This window comes from Lycium barbarum, chromosome 6 (assembly GCF_019175385.1).
Source record: "Lycium barbarum isolate Lr01 chromosome 6, ASM1917538v2, whole genome shotgun sequence".
In the NCBI taxonomy this organism is placed as follows: Eukaryota; Viridiplantae; Streptophyta; class Magnoliopsida; order Solanales; family Solanaceae; genus Lycium; species Lycium barbarum.
Window position 1 is genome coordinate 107,234,466 of NC_083342.1, and position 17,883 is coordinate 107,252,348.

The 17,883-nt window shown below is 39.1% G+C and overlaps 1 protein-coding gene across 1 annotated transcript; it reads left to right on the top strand.

Moving 5' to 3' along the window:
* Nucleotides 1-648: 648 nt before the first annotated feature.
* LOC132645295 (mediator of RNA polymerase II transcription subunit 14) lies at nucleotides 649-17,546 on the top strand. The gene is made up of 8 exons (XM_060362204.1): nucleotides 649-1,122; nucleotides 3,438-4,517; nucleotides 6,269-6,366; nucleotides 8,557-8,731; nucleotides 10,948-11,887; nucleotides 12,039-13,060; nucleotides 13,406-14,481; nucleotides 16,164-17,546. The coding sequence occupies exons 1-8, from the start codon at nucleotides 913-915 to the stop codon at nucleotides 16,960-16,962; spliced, it is 5,400 nt and encodes a 1,799-aa protein (XP_060218187.1). The 5' UTR covers nucleotides 649-912; the 3' UTR covers nucleotides 16,963-17,546.
* The last annotated feature ends 337 nt before the right edge of the window (nucleotides 17,547-17,883 follow it).

Here is a 17,883-nt window from a genome sequence, read left to right on the forward strand (position 1 = left end):
ATTTATTTAATTTGATGCTAGTTGATGAATTTCACGTGTACTTTGTACTTAGTGAATGAGAAAAAGAAATCAACATTCAATTTAAAGGAATCAAAGTTACAGTTCTACAAAGCTTGAAAGATGTATACTATGTGGGAACGATACAACACAATACAAGGGGCACACACATCGAATCCGGATAACAAAATTTAAAGGCAGGTGATTTCTATAGCTATGGTGCCGGAATCAGTAGTCCAGATAGAATCTTTGGTAATGGATAGTTTGGATTGTTCATTTGGTAAACACTAACAATAACTTAATTTGATTGTTCTTACAAAAACACTTTCTAGTTTAGAGCATATTCGGACCAACTTATAACTTTTGAATTATAAGTTAGAAATCATAACTTATAAATTTCTTCTTTTAGCTAAAACAAGTGCTTAAAAATTATTTTGACTTTAAACGAGCTAAATTAAGTCCATCCAATCAGGCTCTTAGCCAATGACAAAATTGATACTCATCTGATGACGTCATCTTAAACTTCACTTGAGACCATTTCTTCCAAAATAAATCAATTTTGAGAACTTGGTCAAACCAATCAAAGTTTTCCAAGTTTGACTTCTCTCCAACTAAATACTACTAGTAGTATATATAGCACCATATTCCATTAGCCCGTCCTCTCCTTCGCCCTTACGCATCCTTTAGACATCCGATCTAATCCAAAGGAAAAAAAAAAAAGAAGTCATATTTAGGAATTCACAAAGCACTCGCGTCATTAAAAAAGAATAAAAACACCCACACATATCTACAGGTCATAATTGACTCTTCAAATTCCACGATTTTTCGAAACCCTAAATAGTAATTCACCTACTAAATGGCATTCCTAAAGTAGGAATTGAGCGGAGAAGAGTTTTTTTTTTTTTTGCGGCGGAGATGGCGGAATTAGGGCAACAAACGGTGGATTTCTCGGCGTTGGTAAGCCGAACAGCTGAAGAGTCGTATGTGTCGTTAAAGGAGTTAGTGGATAAGTGCAAGTCATCTGACTTATCCGATTCTGAGAAGAAAATTGGGATTTTAAAATACGTAGTTAAGACTCAACAACGTATGCTTCGTCTCAATGTCCTATCCAAATGGTGCCAACAGGTTGCTTTCTACTTTTAATTCATTGAACATTCAAGACTATCACTTACTTTTTCTTGTTTAAATGTAATGGTGGTTTTTTCTTGCCCTCCCACGCCACCAGCATAAGTAGAGGCCAATTTAGGATTTCTAGAACATGGGTGCACTACTAAAGATGCTAAATTTGCCCGTGCATAGGTACGGGTAAAATTCTCGTTCGTGGCTTAGGAAGAAAAGGAATTTCTCTTTCTTTGTTTTGATGCATTGGGGGAGACTAGTGATAGAATGAATAGGGTTATGTGTTTGTTTTTGTGAAATTTGAGAGTTGGAATGGAGAAAAATGGATCTTTATGAAGTTTAGAAAGGTAAGCCGTGGAATGAGTAGGAAGGATGATGTGGTTTTCTTATCATTTTCCTTTTTCGGAAATGATAATTCGATTCAAAATAGATTAATCTTGAAAAATAATTTGGAACTTGCAATAATGCTAGCTGTTGGTGCATTCAAAGAGTAGTGGTGGAATTGGTAGGATTGTCCTTTTCTATTTATACAGTATATTGTTCTGATGGAATTTGGTGATTGGAATGGGTAAAGATGGATCATCAGGAGCAATTTAGAACTTAAAATGAGACGTTTGGGGGGGGGGGGGGGGGGGGATTCTTGTTCTAGTAAATGTCGAGGACACTTTGTTTTTTAGACTGGTAACATATAAATGTCACACTTATCAAAAAGGAAAAAAAGTCGAGGACAGCTCCGAAGGTTTTATGGTTGCTCAATTCTCTGTCCAAGTTGTATTAACAGGTTGTTTGTTAGTTGTTTATTAATCCCTATTAATGCAGCGAAATGGTAGTGGAAGAAAGGTGATAAGGGATTTCCTTGTCGAAGGCTTCTTGGGAAGGGAAGAAGCTCTAGGAGTACCCTTATTCTACCCGTCGTCTAAATAGAAAATCTTACAGCGGATATAAAGAACTATATCCATCTTATGCACTTGTTTTTCCTCGGGGTTCGGGCATTTCTGTACTAACTGCTGACAAGATGCATATATTCATGCAAAGAGTTACAGGTGTGGGGAGATCATATCTGGTCGTGTTTCTAAAGGGAGCAATTTTATCTGCTTATGGTCATGGGTATGGGTGGGCAGCTGGACTGTTGTGTTGTAGTGGACTGTTAAAGGATTATGGGTCAAAGGGGACAACATGTAATTTCAGTTAACCAAAAGTACAGAATTTTAAAAACCGGACTACCAAACTGATTAACCGAAATTTTGAACATCAAAACCGAAAACCTACTAGAAAATCGGGAACCAAAATGAAAAAGCTCTTCCCTAGTATTGGGTTTGAACTAGACCTTCTACCGTTAGGTAATTGTAGAAGAGATTCTCACCTATCCTCTATTTTTGATAAGGTAAATAATATTATTAAAAGTGGGAAGAAAAATTTCCCGTATACAAGAGTATACCAAAAGTAGAGAAACTACATCATAACATGATTCTCTACAAAAGCCACGCGATCCTCTATACAAAAGGAATATCCAGGGTGCACCAAAAAGCAATCAAAGGAAAAAGACTATTCCTTAAATGTGCAAAATCATTTTCAATCCCCTCAAAAGCTCTCCTATTTCTCTCTCTCTCTCTCTCTCTCTCTCTCTATACGACCCACCTACCCTCTAGAAAAGCTTCACCAGCACAATATGGACGGGTCCGTGTTATACGTCCCTGAAAAAGCTAGTTGTCTGTTCACGGGGCAAAAAGACCTAGAAAAGGGTCTTAAAGCGCTCTTCTTTATTTGGAGAAGACCATTTGTATATAAAAAGCAACATTTTTTTTATGAATTTGTGTATAAAAGCAACATTGTCAATCATCAAACACCAATCGATTTTTTATCCTTCAAGGTGATCATCATTTTTATGTCTCCCATACCCGTTGCTTCTACTCAGGACATTATGCAGCCTCAGCTGAGTAGTGCATCTTCGAAAACTGTTCCCATACCAAAAGAGCAATGAGTTGCCTGTAATTCAAACAATTTTCTGTAGCATCATTTGAACCTGTAATTTTAGATTTAATAAACGCTTCAAAGGTATGTGTTGGTAAATACAAGGCTTGTCTTCATGTTGTTTTTTCCCTGTCATGTCTTCATTGCTTCGTATGTCTTTTTCTGAAAGGAAAGATTCACTTGTACTGTATTCAGTATCTAGGTGACTGTAGAAATATGGTTGTTAACTCTTCCTGGACCTTTGGACATAACGGTTGGCCTTAAATACTTTTATCATCAATCTCCTAGAGACTGCAGTTCATACTCCATAACTAAATTCTTTTTTACCAATGCAATTTTCTGGTTTGCAGGTCCCCCTGATACAGTATAGTCAGCAACTTGCATCAACTTTATCTAGTCATGATACATGTTTCACCCAAGCAGCAGACTCGTTGTTTTTTATGCACGAAGGACTACAACAAGCTCGTGCTCCCATTTATGATGTTCCTTCGGCTGTTGAAGTTCTTCTTACCGGAAGTTATGAGCGTTTGCCAAAATGTATCGAAGATGTAGGCTTGCAGAGCACATTAAATGACGACCAGCAAAAGCCAGCATTAAAGAAGTTAGACGCAATTGTTAGGTCTAAACTCCTTGAGGCTTCGCTTCCTAAGGACATTACTGAAGTCAAAGTTTCTAACGGTACTGTTCTGCTTCGTGTGGAAGGAGAATTTAAGGTTCTAGTTACCCTTGGTTACCGAGGACATTTGTCAATGTGGAGGATATTACATATGGAGCTGCTTGTTGGTGAGAGAAGTGGCCCTATGAAGCTGGATGACTTTCGGCGGCATGCTCTTGGTGATGATTTGGAACGCAGAATGGCTGCTGCAGACAATCCATTTATGACCTTATACTCCATCCTGCATGAGCTTTGTGTGGCACTTGTTATGGACACTGTCATAAGGCAAGTGCAAACACTTCGCCAGGGCAGGTGGAAAGATGCTATTCGTTTTGAGCTCATAACTGATGGTATTACTGGACAGGGTGGTAGTGCTGGCTCCACACAAACATCACAAGATGGGGAGTCTGAATCTGCCAGTTTGCGTACTCCTGGGCTGAAGATTTTGTATTGGTTGGATATGGATAAAAACTCTGGAACATCCGAAATTGGAACATGCCCATTTATAAAAATTGAACCCGGACCGGATCTGCGAATCAAGTGTCTTCATAGCACATTTGTTATTGATCCTCTGACTGGAAAAGAAGCAGAATTTTCCCTTGACCAGAGTTGTATTGACATTGAGAAGTTGCTGCTTAGGGTGATATGCTGCAATCGCTATACTCGTTTGCTAGAGATTTTTAAAGAACTTGAGAAAAATGGTCAGATATGTAGAGTTCCCGGTGATGTTCAGCTTCAATGCCATGTAGAAGAAATGCTTGCTGATTCTCGGAAGGTTAGTTATTTTAAATACATCTATTGGAATTTTTGAGAACTCATGCAAGTCATAAGTTCCATATTGGTTATTATGCATGGTTGGATAAACTGTCTACGACGTGTTGTTTTATAGATCTACCTTTCTTAACCAGTCTTAACCACTGAGTTAAAAAGAAATTGAAGTATGGGTTAGCAAGGATGGAACAGTTCAAGTCAATCTCTGCCTTTTCCTGCAAACAGCTATTTTTGTCATTATGTCGTCTGCTTCCTGCAATACAAGTCTGATAGGTAGAGTTGTGATAAGGATGGAGTCTTGATAATAAACAATTTAAGTATGTCAGAGAACTAACCCGCAAGGGTGGCTCAGTTGGTTGAGCATGGGGCTCCCATAATGGAGGTCTCAGGTTCAAAACCCCCTGCCTACGACAGCAGGGGATTTGCCTTCTGGGTCGAGCTCGTCGCACATGGCTTGCGTAGTGCGGGTTATCTCTCCTGTGTGGCTTGCGGGCATTTCCAGCAGTTATATAGGAAAGAACTTGCCAGTTGTCCCGATATGCTTAGAAAATTTAGAGGGAGTTCTGTTTCATATAGGTAGCAATTCTCTTTCATTTAGGCTGCCTTATGTGCCATTGCACATGGGATCTAAAATTTAGAATAAAATGTGTTCCTAAAAAGCTTCTTGTTTGGTTGCTGTTGGGTGGATCAAGTACTTAAATTACTATTTTATGTAGTATTCGCTGCTGAAAAACTAGGGGATAACTGAGAATAGCTTAACAGAATAGTTGAGATGGGGCGCTTAGAGGCTAGTAGTGACCAAATATGGTTTACTAAATACCTTGCAAGTCGGTACAGGTACAATAGCTTACAAACTGTGTGCAACTTACCAATCACGGAAAGAGATAAAAGCAAAAAGGAAAAAGAACGTTGTGTTAACTCAATATTACGCATGATTCCAGCTACTGAGGTCATTTCTATACCAACCAATGTGTTGTCAGTCCTAACGATAAGGTTTTGGAGATGTGAGGGAGTATGCATTATTTTCGTTCACAGAGATTAGGGTGTTAAGGTCTTCTTGTTGACTTTTCTGTTTGATAAGTGAGGTCTACTTATTGACCATCTTTATGAAAAAGGTACATGCTCGATAGTAAAAGGTCTATTTATTGACACTCTAGGCAATTCGTATGCAAAGGTAAGTTTCTTTGTTATCCACTAATAGAACAATTCCTGTGTTGATATGACATACTATATAGACTGGCAAATAGTGAACTGTGCATTGTTGCACATGATGTAATTGATCAGCAGCCTTCTTTGTCGTTGATTTTAGTTTATCCTCGAAGAGCATATATGGTTAATGAAAATGGAATAGTGAAGCGGCCCAATTACGATCATAAAAAGAGTCATAATATTGCTCGATTATCATCTCTACCCAAACCAAAAGGCGGAGATTCTAGATGACTAAGTTTCAGAGCTTTTTTTTTGCATGTTAAAGTGCTGCTATTGCTTCTTAAGTCTGGACATGGGACCAACTTTGGTGGATCTTTTTTGCATATGTTAATAAAGTGATATCTTAAGACAACCAAGCTGAGGTCCAGATGCTATTTGTAAGTAATGAAGTATACTTATAATCTTAACTTTTACCTTATCAAAAAAGAAGAACTTATAATCTTTCCTGAAAGGTGTCCCCTAATCTTGTCTCGACTTTCTGGTACTATATCTGCATGATAAGCTTTTTCCTTCTTTAACTCTTGCCCAACTGTTTTCTCTTTGCAGAAGGATAACAAGTTCGACAGCAGGGAGTATCAAGGCCAGGAAGTCCTGCGTGTACGTGCCTTTGGCTCATCGTTTTTCACCCTTGCAATAAACATAAGGTTTCCCCCTTTTTCTTTTCTCCTTGGAAGTTGATTTCACTTGGGGTTTTAAACTTTTTATCTACAACTAACATGGAAAATGTTGGTATATGTGCTCTAATTATTGCCACCAAGTATTAGCATGAAATCAAAATGAGTATCGGTAGGGTAAGGGTTGGAATAGTTATCTCCGATTAATGAGAAACCAATTGCAACACTTGAGTTGTTCGAACAACCTTGGACCATTTCACACTTTTGTTGAGTTTGGTCTGCTGAGTCTGTGGTAGTCTTTTTATTGGGTCAGCATACAGTGTCACAGCAGAAAAGAATGTAACTCGACCTCAAGTCTGCTCTTCCTCTTGCTCTGACGCCACTGTCTGCTCCGAAAGGAACCAAAACTGATCCCAGCTTGTTATTTTCTTCCCTCTATTTTTACCCATCCAAACATTTGATTGAGAAACCGGACAACGCCTATGAAGCTCTGTAGAAAGGGAACAGTCCACCAGGACATATGCCCATGGGTGCAGAATACTGAGGGCCAACCTTTGTTGTGGATGAGGGCAAGAGAGGTGGGCCAAGAATGTTTTTTGTGAGTTTGTACATGGGAAACACCGAAAGATGCAAAATTTCAGTTTTCAATATTTCCTAATCTAAATTGGTTTGTGAAACACCGAAAGATGCAAAATTTAAGTTTTCGATATTTCCTAATGTAAATTGGTATGTGAAATGACAGGTTGTCATGTTCTTTTAAATAGCACACTACCAATATATTAATAATAGAGCAGTATCCACGGGTGTGATGTAGTGGTCAATGAACTGGGTGCAAACTTTGAACAGCAGCGTTCAAGTCCCAGCAAAGACAAAAACAACACTAGGTGATTTCTTTGCACGTGCCTAAGCCTTGGGTAGATTTGCTCGTTACCAGTGAATAGTTGAAGTGTGCGCAAGTTTGCATTGACACCCCTGTTAATTAAAAAAAATGTTAATAATGGGAGGGACTAGTTTGTCATTTTCCCAAAACTACACTCAATTCTCTCCTCTTTTCTCTCTCTCACTTGTAAGTGGTGATACTAGAGAAAAAACCATAGAACTGATAAATCGTCAAACCTGAGAGTCAAACCACAATAGCTCATCAAAAAGACATTTGGGTCATCTGGAATCAACTTGGACATGGGATTTAGGGGGATAGGAAACTCTATTTGTTTTTGGAAGGCATGGACAAATAACATCAGCCCACGGAACTGGTCTTGTAATCTTCTCCTCATCCATGCTTAATTTTCAATTTAAACTATACACTAGGATTTTTGAATATCAGCTTGTGAAGAAAATGAACGTATATAAAAGTGTTATGGTCCTTTCATCTTCTTTGATTCAGTGTTATCAAAGAAAGAAATGCAAAAAAGGCGCTAAGGTTTGTTGGGGATTTAAGTGTAAAACGACAATAAAGCGCGGAGTTTAGTCTATAAAGGCGCAAATAAAGCTAAATAAATAATACATACGAATTTCAAGAGTAATAAGCGCAAAAACTATACATACCACATATTTATGAAGTTAGTACTATAACAAATAATAATTTCTACATCCTATATACAATAATCCCGATATTAATCCACTTCCTCAAAGTTGAGATTCAAAAACCAACAAGGCGTCATTGTTTGAAGTGCTCACTTCTCTAGAGTGTGTGGCTTCGCCCATGATGTGATAACCAGTTGTGGCAAATGCCTTTGGATAAAAAGACAGACCCCCCCCCCCCCCCCCCCCCCCCCCAACACACACACACACAATAATGAGATAGGAAGGGCATTTATAAGGGAATGAAAAAAATTTGGAAACTGATTTACTTAGAGGAGCCTTTATTTCGCGAATTGTATTGAAAATATGCGTGTATATATTTTTAGGATGTTCGTCTACATAACGTTGGATGTTGCTTGATCATTGCAATATTTGCAGAAATGTCAGATATTGTTAAGAAATTCTACCTGATTGTCTATGATTTGTTTGGATAATTTATGTCCAAGGAGAAAATCGATCAAATAAACTGACTAGAAATACTTGTCCTTGGAGATTATCTTCGGTCATAAGTGCTTCTGATGTTTGCGAGATGCTTCGAGTGCGCTGTTTTCTGGTTCTCTCTTTGAGAATCCCAGCCAGGAAACAAGAATTAGAATGCTATTATTTTCTGCAAACTCTTAATTGTTTGTTATATTCCAGGAATGGACACTTCATTCTTCACTCTTCCAAGAATGTTATATCATCATCAGTAGTTATTGACTGTGAAGAGGCCCTAAACCAGGGAAGTATGTCAGCTGCTGAGGCTTTTATTAGCTTGAGAAGCAAAAGCATTTTACATTTGTTTGCGTGTATTGGGAGGTTCTTAGGCCTTGAGGTATGCATGGATCTTTTATCTTTCTTTTCCTTGTCTTTTGGCTATTAGATTATTCTGTTTATTCATTTGGAGAGCGAAGGCTTCTGACGAGAGAGGTTTAATTATTATTTCAGTATTCCTTTGTCTTGTATTTTCTCGCAGTTGCTTTCCTTTAACATTCAGGAATGGTATTAACTTCATAAGCTTTGCTTAAGCATTAGGTTGCGTGGAGCTATGATTATTGTTTTACTTTTTAGTAAGATTACCCGGATAAGAAAACTTTATTAGTAAGAGTATGCAGACAAGGTGCCATGCAATATATTACTCCCACCTACCCAATTTATGTGTATGGTGTTTGACTGGGCACGAAGTTTAAAAAATAAAGCAAGACTTTTGGAAGTTGTGGTCTAAAACAAGCTATAGATAATTGTTTGGCTATAAGTCATCTCATTAAGGGTAAAATGGGAAGTTTAAAGTTAAATTTTTACTGAATAGAGAAAGTTGTTATTCTTTTTTGGGATTGACCAAAAAGGAAAGAGTGACACATAAACTAGGGCGGAGGGAGTAGATCTTTTGAAACTTCATGGTCATTGGTGCCTATTTTTGGGAGTTGCAAATGATGCCTTGCACATGCCACACCCATGGAGAGTCATCAACAGTGGTAGCGTCAAGTGTGACTAATTTCACTAGATTGAGTTGAAACATTGAACAGAATGGATATCTATGGACTGCTATGAACCTATGAACATGAATGTCTGTGTAAACCTGTAGAATTCAAATATTTGTTTCGCCTTACAAATCTAATACGAATCCCATTTCTGATTTGAAAGAAGTCACTCCTAAAACCTGCACACATTTTAAATTGGGACAGATATCCTGGTCGCAGGTTATGTTGTTTTATCTCTAAAAGAGTCGGGATAAACCTAAAATTGATTGGGACAAATCTAGAGCCAAAACGCAGTGAAGTACGTTGGAATCATCTACTCATCTTCTTTGCAATGTCCTAGAAAAGTGTGCTAGCCACAGTATCTTTATGTTGTTTGACCACTAAACGCAGGTTCCCCATGTCTAAACTAATTCCCTTCAGAATGTGTGTGCATCTACATCGTCGTCTTTTTCGCTTTGTCCTTTCCATTCCTCCCATACATATGTTATTTTTAGCATTATGGTCCGTGATTGATGTAAGGTCGTGGCGTTTTTGTTGGTGGAATCGGTGGCACACAATAGAGCTGTGTTTCTAGTGGTTTCGGAATGGCTCATTCATCACTAGATGATAAGTTTCACATTTTACATATCTTCTCTTTTGTGATAATTGTAGTGTTCTGTTCAACTTCTACACCTGGATTATTTCCAGCACATGTATCCTTCCTATCAGCACAGATTTCGAGTAATTCTATCCATAAAGGATTAGATAGACGTGAAAATTCACCCATTTCTTTTGGTGACTCTATCCATCACGACTTAGATGTTAAGAAATCACTTAGCTTTTTTGCCTCTGTTTGGCATTCAAACCTTGGTCTCTCATCATCTTCATTTGAGCTGTATGAACTGCTAGGTTCACCCTCGGGCCTTGGGTACATTGTTCACATATTTATCTGGAAGATTACCACGCTTTTCTCATTTTCCTGAACAAATAGGTGCACCACAGGTGTAATGGGCCTCATATGTTTAATGTTCTTTTTTCCTCCCTAGTCTGTTAGATTCTGCTTTAAAGGACTAGCAATCTAGGAAAAAGGAAGAGTAATAATCCACTTGTGTCATTCTTTCAGACTTGTTCTGCCTTGACTTTGATGAAATTGAAAATATGGTGGAATTTCTCTGACCAAGGGGACCTTCACATCGTGATATTATAAACCTTCTCCGTGCATCTCTCTATTGTCTTCGATTGTCGGACCAATGGTCAAACCTCCCTAATAAAAATATAGTTAAAACTCTCTTTCCTCTTTCCCCTTCCTGGTTTGAATCTGAGAAAATTGGACTGCCATTTTGCCTTGGCATGGCTTATTGCTTCTCCCATAGATTGATTATTAGTTGCCACTATATCAATAATATTGAAGTTTCTATAGCATTTCATTTGATCTTCTTATCTTGCTGCATACGTATTGTAGATGCAATGGCTGGATCAAATTATGGTGTTTGCATTTAGGAGTTTAATTTAAATCATTTAAGCTTAACTAGTGGTAATTGACGAGATTAGCTTTTTTAATGATTTTATGATATATGAATCCAACCCCCAGGTCTTTGAACATGGGTCTGCAGCAGTTAAGGTGCCAAAGAGCATTTCTTGTGGTACAAATTTGTTGCTTATGGGTTTTCCAGAATGTGGAAGCGCATACTTTTTGCTGATGGAACTTGACAAAGACTTCAAACCTGTGTTCAAATTGCTAGAAAGTCAGTCAGACTCACCTGCAAAAGCTCAATCTCTTGCTGATCTGAGTAACGTGGTTCGTGTAAAAACTGTTGACATTGGTCAGATGCAGATATGTGAGGATGAGCTCAATTTGAGTCTTCTCAACAGCAAGAAACTGCTTTCAGTTTTACCTAATGATGGTGGCAGTCACCAAACATCTGAAAATAGTCTTCTTGCTGACTTCAGCTTGGAAGGCTCTATAGTTGCTTCCCGTGTGCCATCAACATTTTGTTCTATTGTTGATGAAGTATTCGAACTTGAGAAAGGGTCCTCTGTCCCTTCTTTCTCTGGTCAAATTCCCCCATCAACATTCGGTTCTTCTCCTGCATCTCATTTTGGCTCTGGTGTTGCTAATTATCAGAGTCTTAAAGTTGGAACACTGTCCCCCAAGTGGGATCGGGGAGCAGGAAACTACAGTAGCTCCATGTACAAGGGCGTGATACAGTCGGGTTCATCTGGTTCATTAGCTGCGGCTCCAGGAAGGAGTCAAACTGGGAAAAAGGTGACAGCTTCGAAGTCTGAGCAAGATTTGACTTCTCTCAGATCACCTCACTCTGCAGGAGTTGGATCTTATACGTCGTTGGATGAAGACCAGCTGACTGTATCTACAAATCAGTCAGCTCGACTCCTATCTCCACCACAGCGAGTTTGCCCTCCAGCTTCTGGATCAAGTGGAAAAGCTAGTGGCCCACGAAACTTTGCTGTGGGAACTGTACCAGGTGGTTTCAGGACTTCTGAGTCCAATTCATTGGTCTTAAGTCCTGGATGTAAGTCAAAGCACCTCTGCAATTGCCGTTTATATATCTTTACATGGTTGTGTATATACATCTGTCTGCTATAGCTACGCCTCCCACATTTTTTTTTTTTTAAATGCTCAGTAGGCATGCTTACTTTTGATGCACATGTTTTTTTTGCCAGCCCAAGCAATAGATTCAGCAACATGTACTAAGTCAGAGCAAGATGCAGCTTCCAGATGTAACATTTTGCCCAGGAAGCGTACATTGTCAGATGTGTTGGATTCACTTCCATCACTTCAAGCAATGCAGTCCATTGAAGGATCATATAAGCGAAGGAAACTCGTGGAGTCTGCTGGCACCCATATATCTAAGTCATTGATGCTTATTTCTTCAGATATTTCTGGTAAAACCGAAGAGTATAGCTATGGAAGTCTTATAGCTGAAGCTAATAAAGGGAATGCACCTTCTAGTATATATGTTTCTTCCCTTCTTCATGTAGTCAGGCATTGCTCACTATGTATCAAACATGCCCGGCTTACTAGTCAGATGGAGTCACTTGACATCCCATACGTTGAAGAAGTGGGTCTTAAAAGTGCATCCTCGAACTTATGGTTCCGAGTTCCATTTGCCAGAGATGACGCATGGCAACATATATGCTTACGGCTCGGTAGACCTGGAAGTATGTATTGGGATGTGAAAATTAATGACCAGCACTTCCAGGACTTGTGGGAGCTTCAGAAAGGAAGCAATAGTACTCCATGGGGTTCTGGAATTCGGATTGCCAATACATCTGATGCAGATTCTCATATCCGTTATGATTCTGAAGGTGTTGTCTTGAGCTATTTTTCGGTTAATGCTGATAGTATAAAGAAGTTAGTGGCTGATATCCAAAGGCTATCTAATGCTCGAACATTTGCACTTGGTATGCGAAAGTTGCTTGGTGCTAGGGCTGATGAAAAGTTTGAAGAAAATAATGCAAATTCTGAAAGTAAAGCACCGGCTGCACTTAAAGGACCTTTTGATGCAACTGATAGAATTTCTGAACAGATGAGAAAGCAATTCAGAATTGAGGCAGTAGGACTGATGAGTCTGTGGTTCAGTTTCGGTTCTGGGGTGCTTGCTCGCTTCGTGGTTGAATGGGAATCGGGTAAAGAGGGCTGCACAATGCATGTTTCACCTGATCAACTTTGGCCACATACAAAGGTTTGCTTTCCATTTTATTACATATGAATTGTTCTGTTTTTTCTCCTGTCTCCTTTTATTCCTTTTGTTTTTCTTGTCTACAATACGATGAGCCTCAATTGCATATGAACCTATAATTGGCCTTTTCTTGAGAGCTTGAATCTATACTTTATTCCATTACATTGTTGTGGTTTAAACTATGGAAGTCCTGTGAAAGATTCTGCATGTGGTGGCATTGCCTTTCTATTTTATTTTAACTTTTTTATTATACACCTTTTCAGACTTATCCATATTTTAAGCTCAAAACTTCCACTGTGGTTCCAATACTTAACGACTTCCATTTTACTGTGTTTGACAAACTCACAGTTTCTTGAAGATTTCATCAATGGGGCTGAAGTTGCATCCCTTTTGGACTGCATCCGTCTCACTGCAGGACCCTTGCATGCTCTTGCTGCTGCAACGCGGCCGGCACGAGCAGCTCCAGTTTCTAGTGTTCCTGGTGTTACAGCGCCTATTTCTTCTGTTGGAAAGCAGACTAGTTATGGTCCATCTTTACCAAGCAATGTGAACTCTAGCATGAATCAGCCTGCATCCGGACCTGGAGTTAATCCTGTTTCAGCTACTGTGGGTACACATGGCACGCACAGCCATCCTAATGCTGCAATGTTGGCAGCTGCTGCAGCAGCTGCTGGAAGAGGTGGTCCTGGCATTGTTCCGAGTTCATTGCTGCCAATAGATGTCTCTGTGGTACTACGTGGTCCGTACTGGATTCGCATCATTTATCGGAAAAAATTTGCTGTTGACATGAGGTGTTTTGCTGGAGATCAGGTTTGGTTGCAACCAGCTACACCACCTAAAGGGGGGCCAGAAGTTGGAGGTTCACTGCCATGTCCACAATTTCGACCTTTCATCATGGAACATGTTGCCCAGGAGCTGAATGGAATTGACTCTAGTTTTTCTGGTTCTCAACAAGCAGTTAGTTTGAGTAACTCAAATAGTTTAAATGCTGGTTCACAACTTCCAGCTGCAAATACCAACAGGACTAATCTCTCTAATTCTGCTGGATTAGCTCGCCCAGCAAACACTGTAACTGGTTTCAACCGTGCTGCAAATGGCCTTCCACCAGCATCGAATTTAGCTGGGGTGAATGCAGGGATGCCATTGCGCAGACCACCTGGTACTGGTGTACCTGCTCATGTCAGAGGAGAACTGAATACTGCAATTATTGGACTTGGTGATGATGGAGGGTATGGTGGTGGATGGGTTCCTCTTGTTGCTCTCAAGAAGGTTCTCAGAGGTATTTTAAAATACCTTGGGGTGCTGTGGCTCTTTGCTCAGTTACCGGACCTTCTGAAGGAGATTTTGGGATCAATTCTGAAAGAAAATGAAGGTGCATTGCTGAATTTGGATCAGGAGCAGCCAGCCTTACGCTTCTTTGTGGGGTAAGGTTCCAATCATTCTGTATTCTATCTAATCCCTATCCAATTCTCCTGCACTGAATAGTAGTGGAGAGAATGGGATGGAAGCGAACCTTGAAACTTGGGATTGGAAAGGGACTTCCAGAATCCCAAGTTCTCACATATCCTCTAAATTGGATGTGTAAACCTGGCGATTGAAGAGAATCTCAAACTCATAGTTCTCACATTTCCTCTACATTGGACACGTCTTACATGAATTTCACTGTTTATGCATGACGTGAACCTGTAAATGGAAGAGAATCTCCAAGTTCTTAGTTTTCACATTTTCCTCTACATTGGATGCGTCTTACATGAATTTACACTGTCAATGCATGAAAGTGAACCCTTCTGAAGTGGTGCTCGTCATTTTTTCATTCTCCTTGTTTTCCCCTGCCTCTACCTGGGATTTTGATATCTCATTTCTGCTTGAATTGTTTTGCATGTATTCTTGTCACTAAACATTGATACTTAGCTTCGATTTTCTGCTAATAATATGTTGTCTGTAATTGATGCCACTTATGTTGCATAGGAGAAAAAATCTTGGCTTGTGCAGTGTCTTATGTGGTGGAAACAATATAACGGGGTTAATATTTCTTCAAGGCTTTGAGAAGTACGGATGTTTATTGGACATGACTCCACATCCTTGTAATTTTTTATATGTGAGTATGGTAGGAGTGTGGAAATAGAGTCCAAGAAATGAATTTTCTATCTTCTAAGGGGGGAGAAATAATGAGGACTTTGAAAGGTTTTTCTGGAGCATTTGAGGGTAGGGTAGATACTATATAAAAAGATACTTTTTGTAACAGTTAGAGATTTGAGTATTCTATTTTGATTTTGTATTTATTTTAAATTGTAGAAATATAACTTGTTCCTCTTGTTGCTAATGTTACTATATCTTTTTTATTTCATTTCTAAAAAAAGATGCTCTTCCTTAATCATTCATTGTGTTTGGAGCAGGTCGAACTCTAGTTATGTTATGAGTGTTGACATTTCAACTTCTTTCCTAGGCTTTTCGGTAAAATAGTCATGTAATGTAACTCATTCAGCATGTTTTTTTATGATCAGCTCAAAGAAGTAATGCTATAACCCCTTGATAAATATCGGAATCTTTTGCGGGTTATTTTTATTGTGGCTTCATGCTCTTCTAATATTATATTTTAGGAGTCAGGCAAGTCTACTGTAAAAGAAGAGTCTGGGAATAACATTTATACCATGTTTCTTTGAGGTTTTTGTGCTCTTGGTTTTTCCTTTTAGAACCGTATTCCCTGGCCTGGTGAACTTCATCAAGCTCAATCTATTAAAAAAAGATTCTCACCGGATATTTTTGTCCTTTTTTAGTTTCACATAATTTCTTTTAGTCTACTGTGTTTGATGTTCAACCTGTTCTGCTTAGTATCTTAAACTATCTAACTTGTTAGCACTCTGTTTCAATTGGCCAGAAAGCTCAGTGCTTTTTAAATGTATAATCTGAATTATATATTCCATATTTGGAATATCTTCTCTGAAGTTTTTTATGGTGGCCTTTTGTGTCTAGTAAAGTTACTGGTACTTCAATATATTCTACTGACAATCGCTTGGGTGTGAGCTAGTTTTATTTGGTTCATTTGAGCATGTGTAATTTTTTGTGATCTTGAGTTCCTGTTTTCTGAAAGGAGTTGTTGCTGCAGGGGCTATGTATTTGCTGTTAGCGTTCACAGGGTTCAACTTCTCTTGCAAGTTATTAGTGTCAAGAGGTTTCATCAGTCGCAACAGCAGCAGCAGCAAAATCCCGGAAGTGCCCAAGAGGAATTAACACAACCAGAAATAGGAGAAATATGTGATTACTTCAGCCGCCGTGTTGCGTCAGAGCCATATGACGCTTCCCGTGTTGCGTCATTCATTACACTTTTGACGTTACCTATTTCAGTTTTGAGAGAATTCCTGAAACTCATTGCCTGGAAGAAAGGGTTGTCTCAAGTGCAAGGGGGTGACATGGTCCCTACACAAAAATCCCGTATTGAATTGTGTCTTGAGAATCATGCTGGATATAGTAGTGATGGTAGCTCAGAAAATGCATCTGCATCCAAAAGCAATATTCACTATGATCGGGCTCATAATTCTGTTGATTTTGCGCTGACGGTTGTTCTTGATCATGCACACATACCTCATATTAACGCCGCTGGTGGTGCTGCTTGGTTGCCTTACTGTGTATCTGTCAGGTTGAGATATGCATTTGGTGAGAATGCTAATGCATTGTTTCTGGGAATGGAGGGGAGCCATGGTGGACGGGCGTGCTGGCTGAGAGTTGATGATTGGGAAAGATGCAAACAAAGAGTAGCTCGAACTGTAGAAGTGAATGGGAATTCTGCTGGTGATGCCAATCAGGGAAGATTAAGGGTTGTTGCAGACAGTGTTCAAAGAACACTGCATGCCTACCTTCAGGGGCTGAGGGATGGTGGTGGGGTTGCTGCAAGCATTGGATCGTGAAACAGATATTTCAATAAAGTAGCTCTAAACAATACGTATATGTAGTGCTGACTATCCCGAAAAATTGCCCTGCAGCATTAACCGGAAGAAGTAGCAAGTATGGATTAGCATGTGGCACAGCAGCTGGGATTTTGCTGGGATGTAATCTAGGTTTTCTTTTTTCTGGTATATGAGGGATTGCAGTGGCTATTGCAATGATGTTATCCCCTTGTACAGGTAACATAGATTTATCCACGTCTTGCTTGGAGTGGTACAAATCTTTGATGATACACAAAGATCAGTTCTGGGTGGTCAGACAAGATAAGCTTGACTGCTATTAGGAGGAATCCACGGATCGCTCGCTTACTGTTGTAAATTGTGGGATGTGAAGGATTAAAGAAATTTTTCTAAATTTTTTGTAATTAGCAGGTTTTTGTTGTAGTTGACCTATAGATTTTCATGCACAAAAAGGTTGTAATGTCTATGCTCATCGTTGCACTGATCTGGAGTGAGAATTTTCAAAATCAGAAGGTAGTGCACATAATGAGGCAATACCAGCAGCTTGGTGTGTTTCTCTATAGTAATAGCAGAAAATGTGTTTTATACGTCCGTATAGGCTTTTAACTTTTCCCAAATGGAATTGAATTTACACAATTCATATAGCCAACCATTATTACTTTGGAGATGAGGCATAGTTGTATTTTTTCAGTTGAAGGAAAGATAATTTATTTGGTGGGTTCATGGGTGCAAACGTAGTAACAGTTGGAAGGATTGGCGGTGTAGAATCTCGCATAGAGTGAAATGTTGTTGGCTGTGCTAAATAGACCAAGCAATACATGTAAGGCGAGGGACATGATCCTGTAAAGCAATCAAGGAACGGTGGTGTATTTTTAACACAAGAAATGTGCAAGTTCTAGAAAGTTATATATAAAATTTCTTGCA

Excerpts from the sequence above, each read along its gene's own strand:
- LOC132645295 (XM_060362204.1), top strand. The coding sequence starts at position 913 with ATGGCGGAATTAGGGCAACAAACGGTGGATTTCTCGGCGTTGGTAAGC. Across the intron at positions 4,518-6,268 it reads TGCTTGCTGATTCTCGGAAG|AAGGATAACAAGTTCGACAG; the intron begins GTTAGTTATTTT and ends TTCTCTTTGCAG. Across the intron at positions 11,888-12,038 it reads ATTGGTCTTAAGTCCTGGAT|CCCAAGCAATAGATTCAGCA; the intron begins GTAAGTCAAAGC and ends TTTTTTTGCCAG.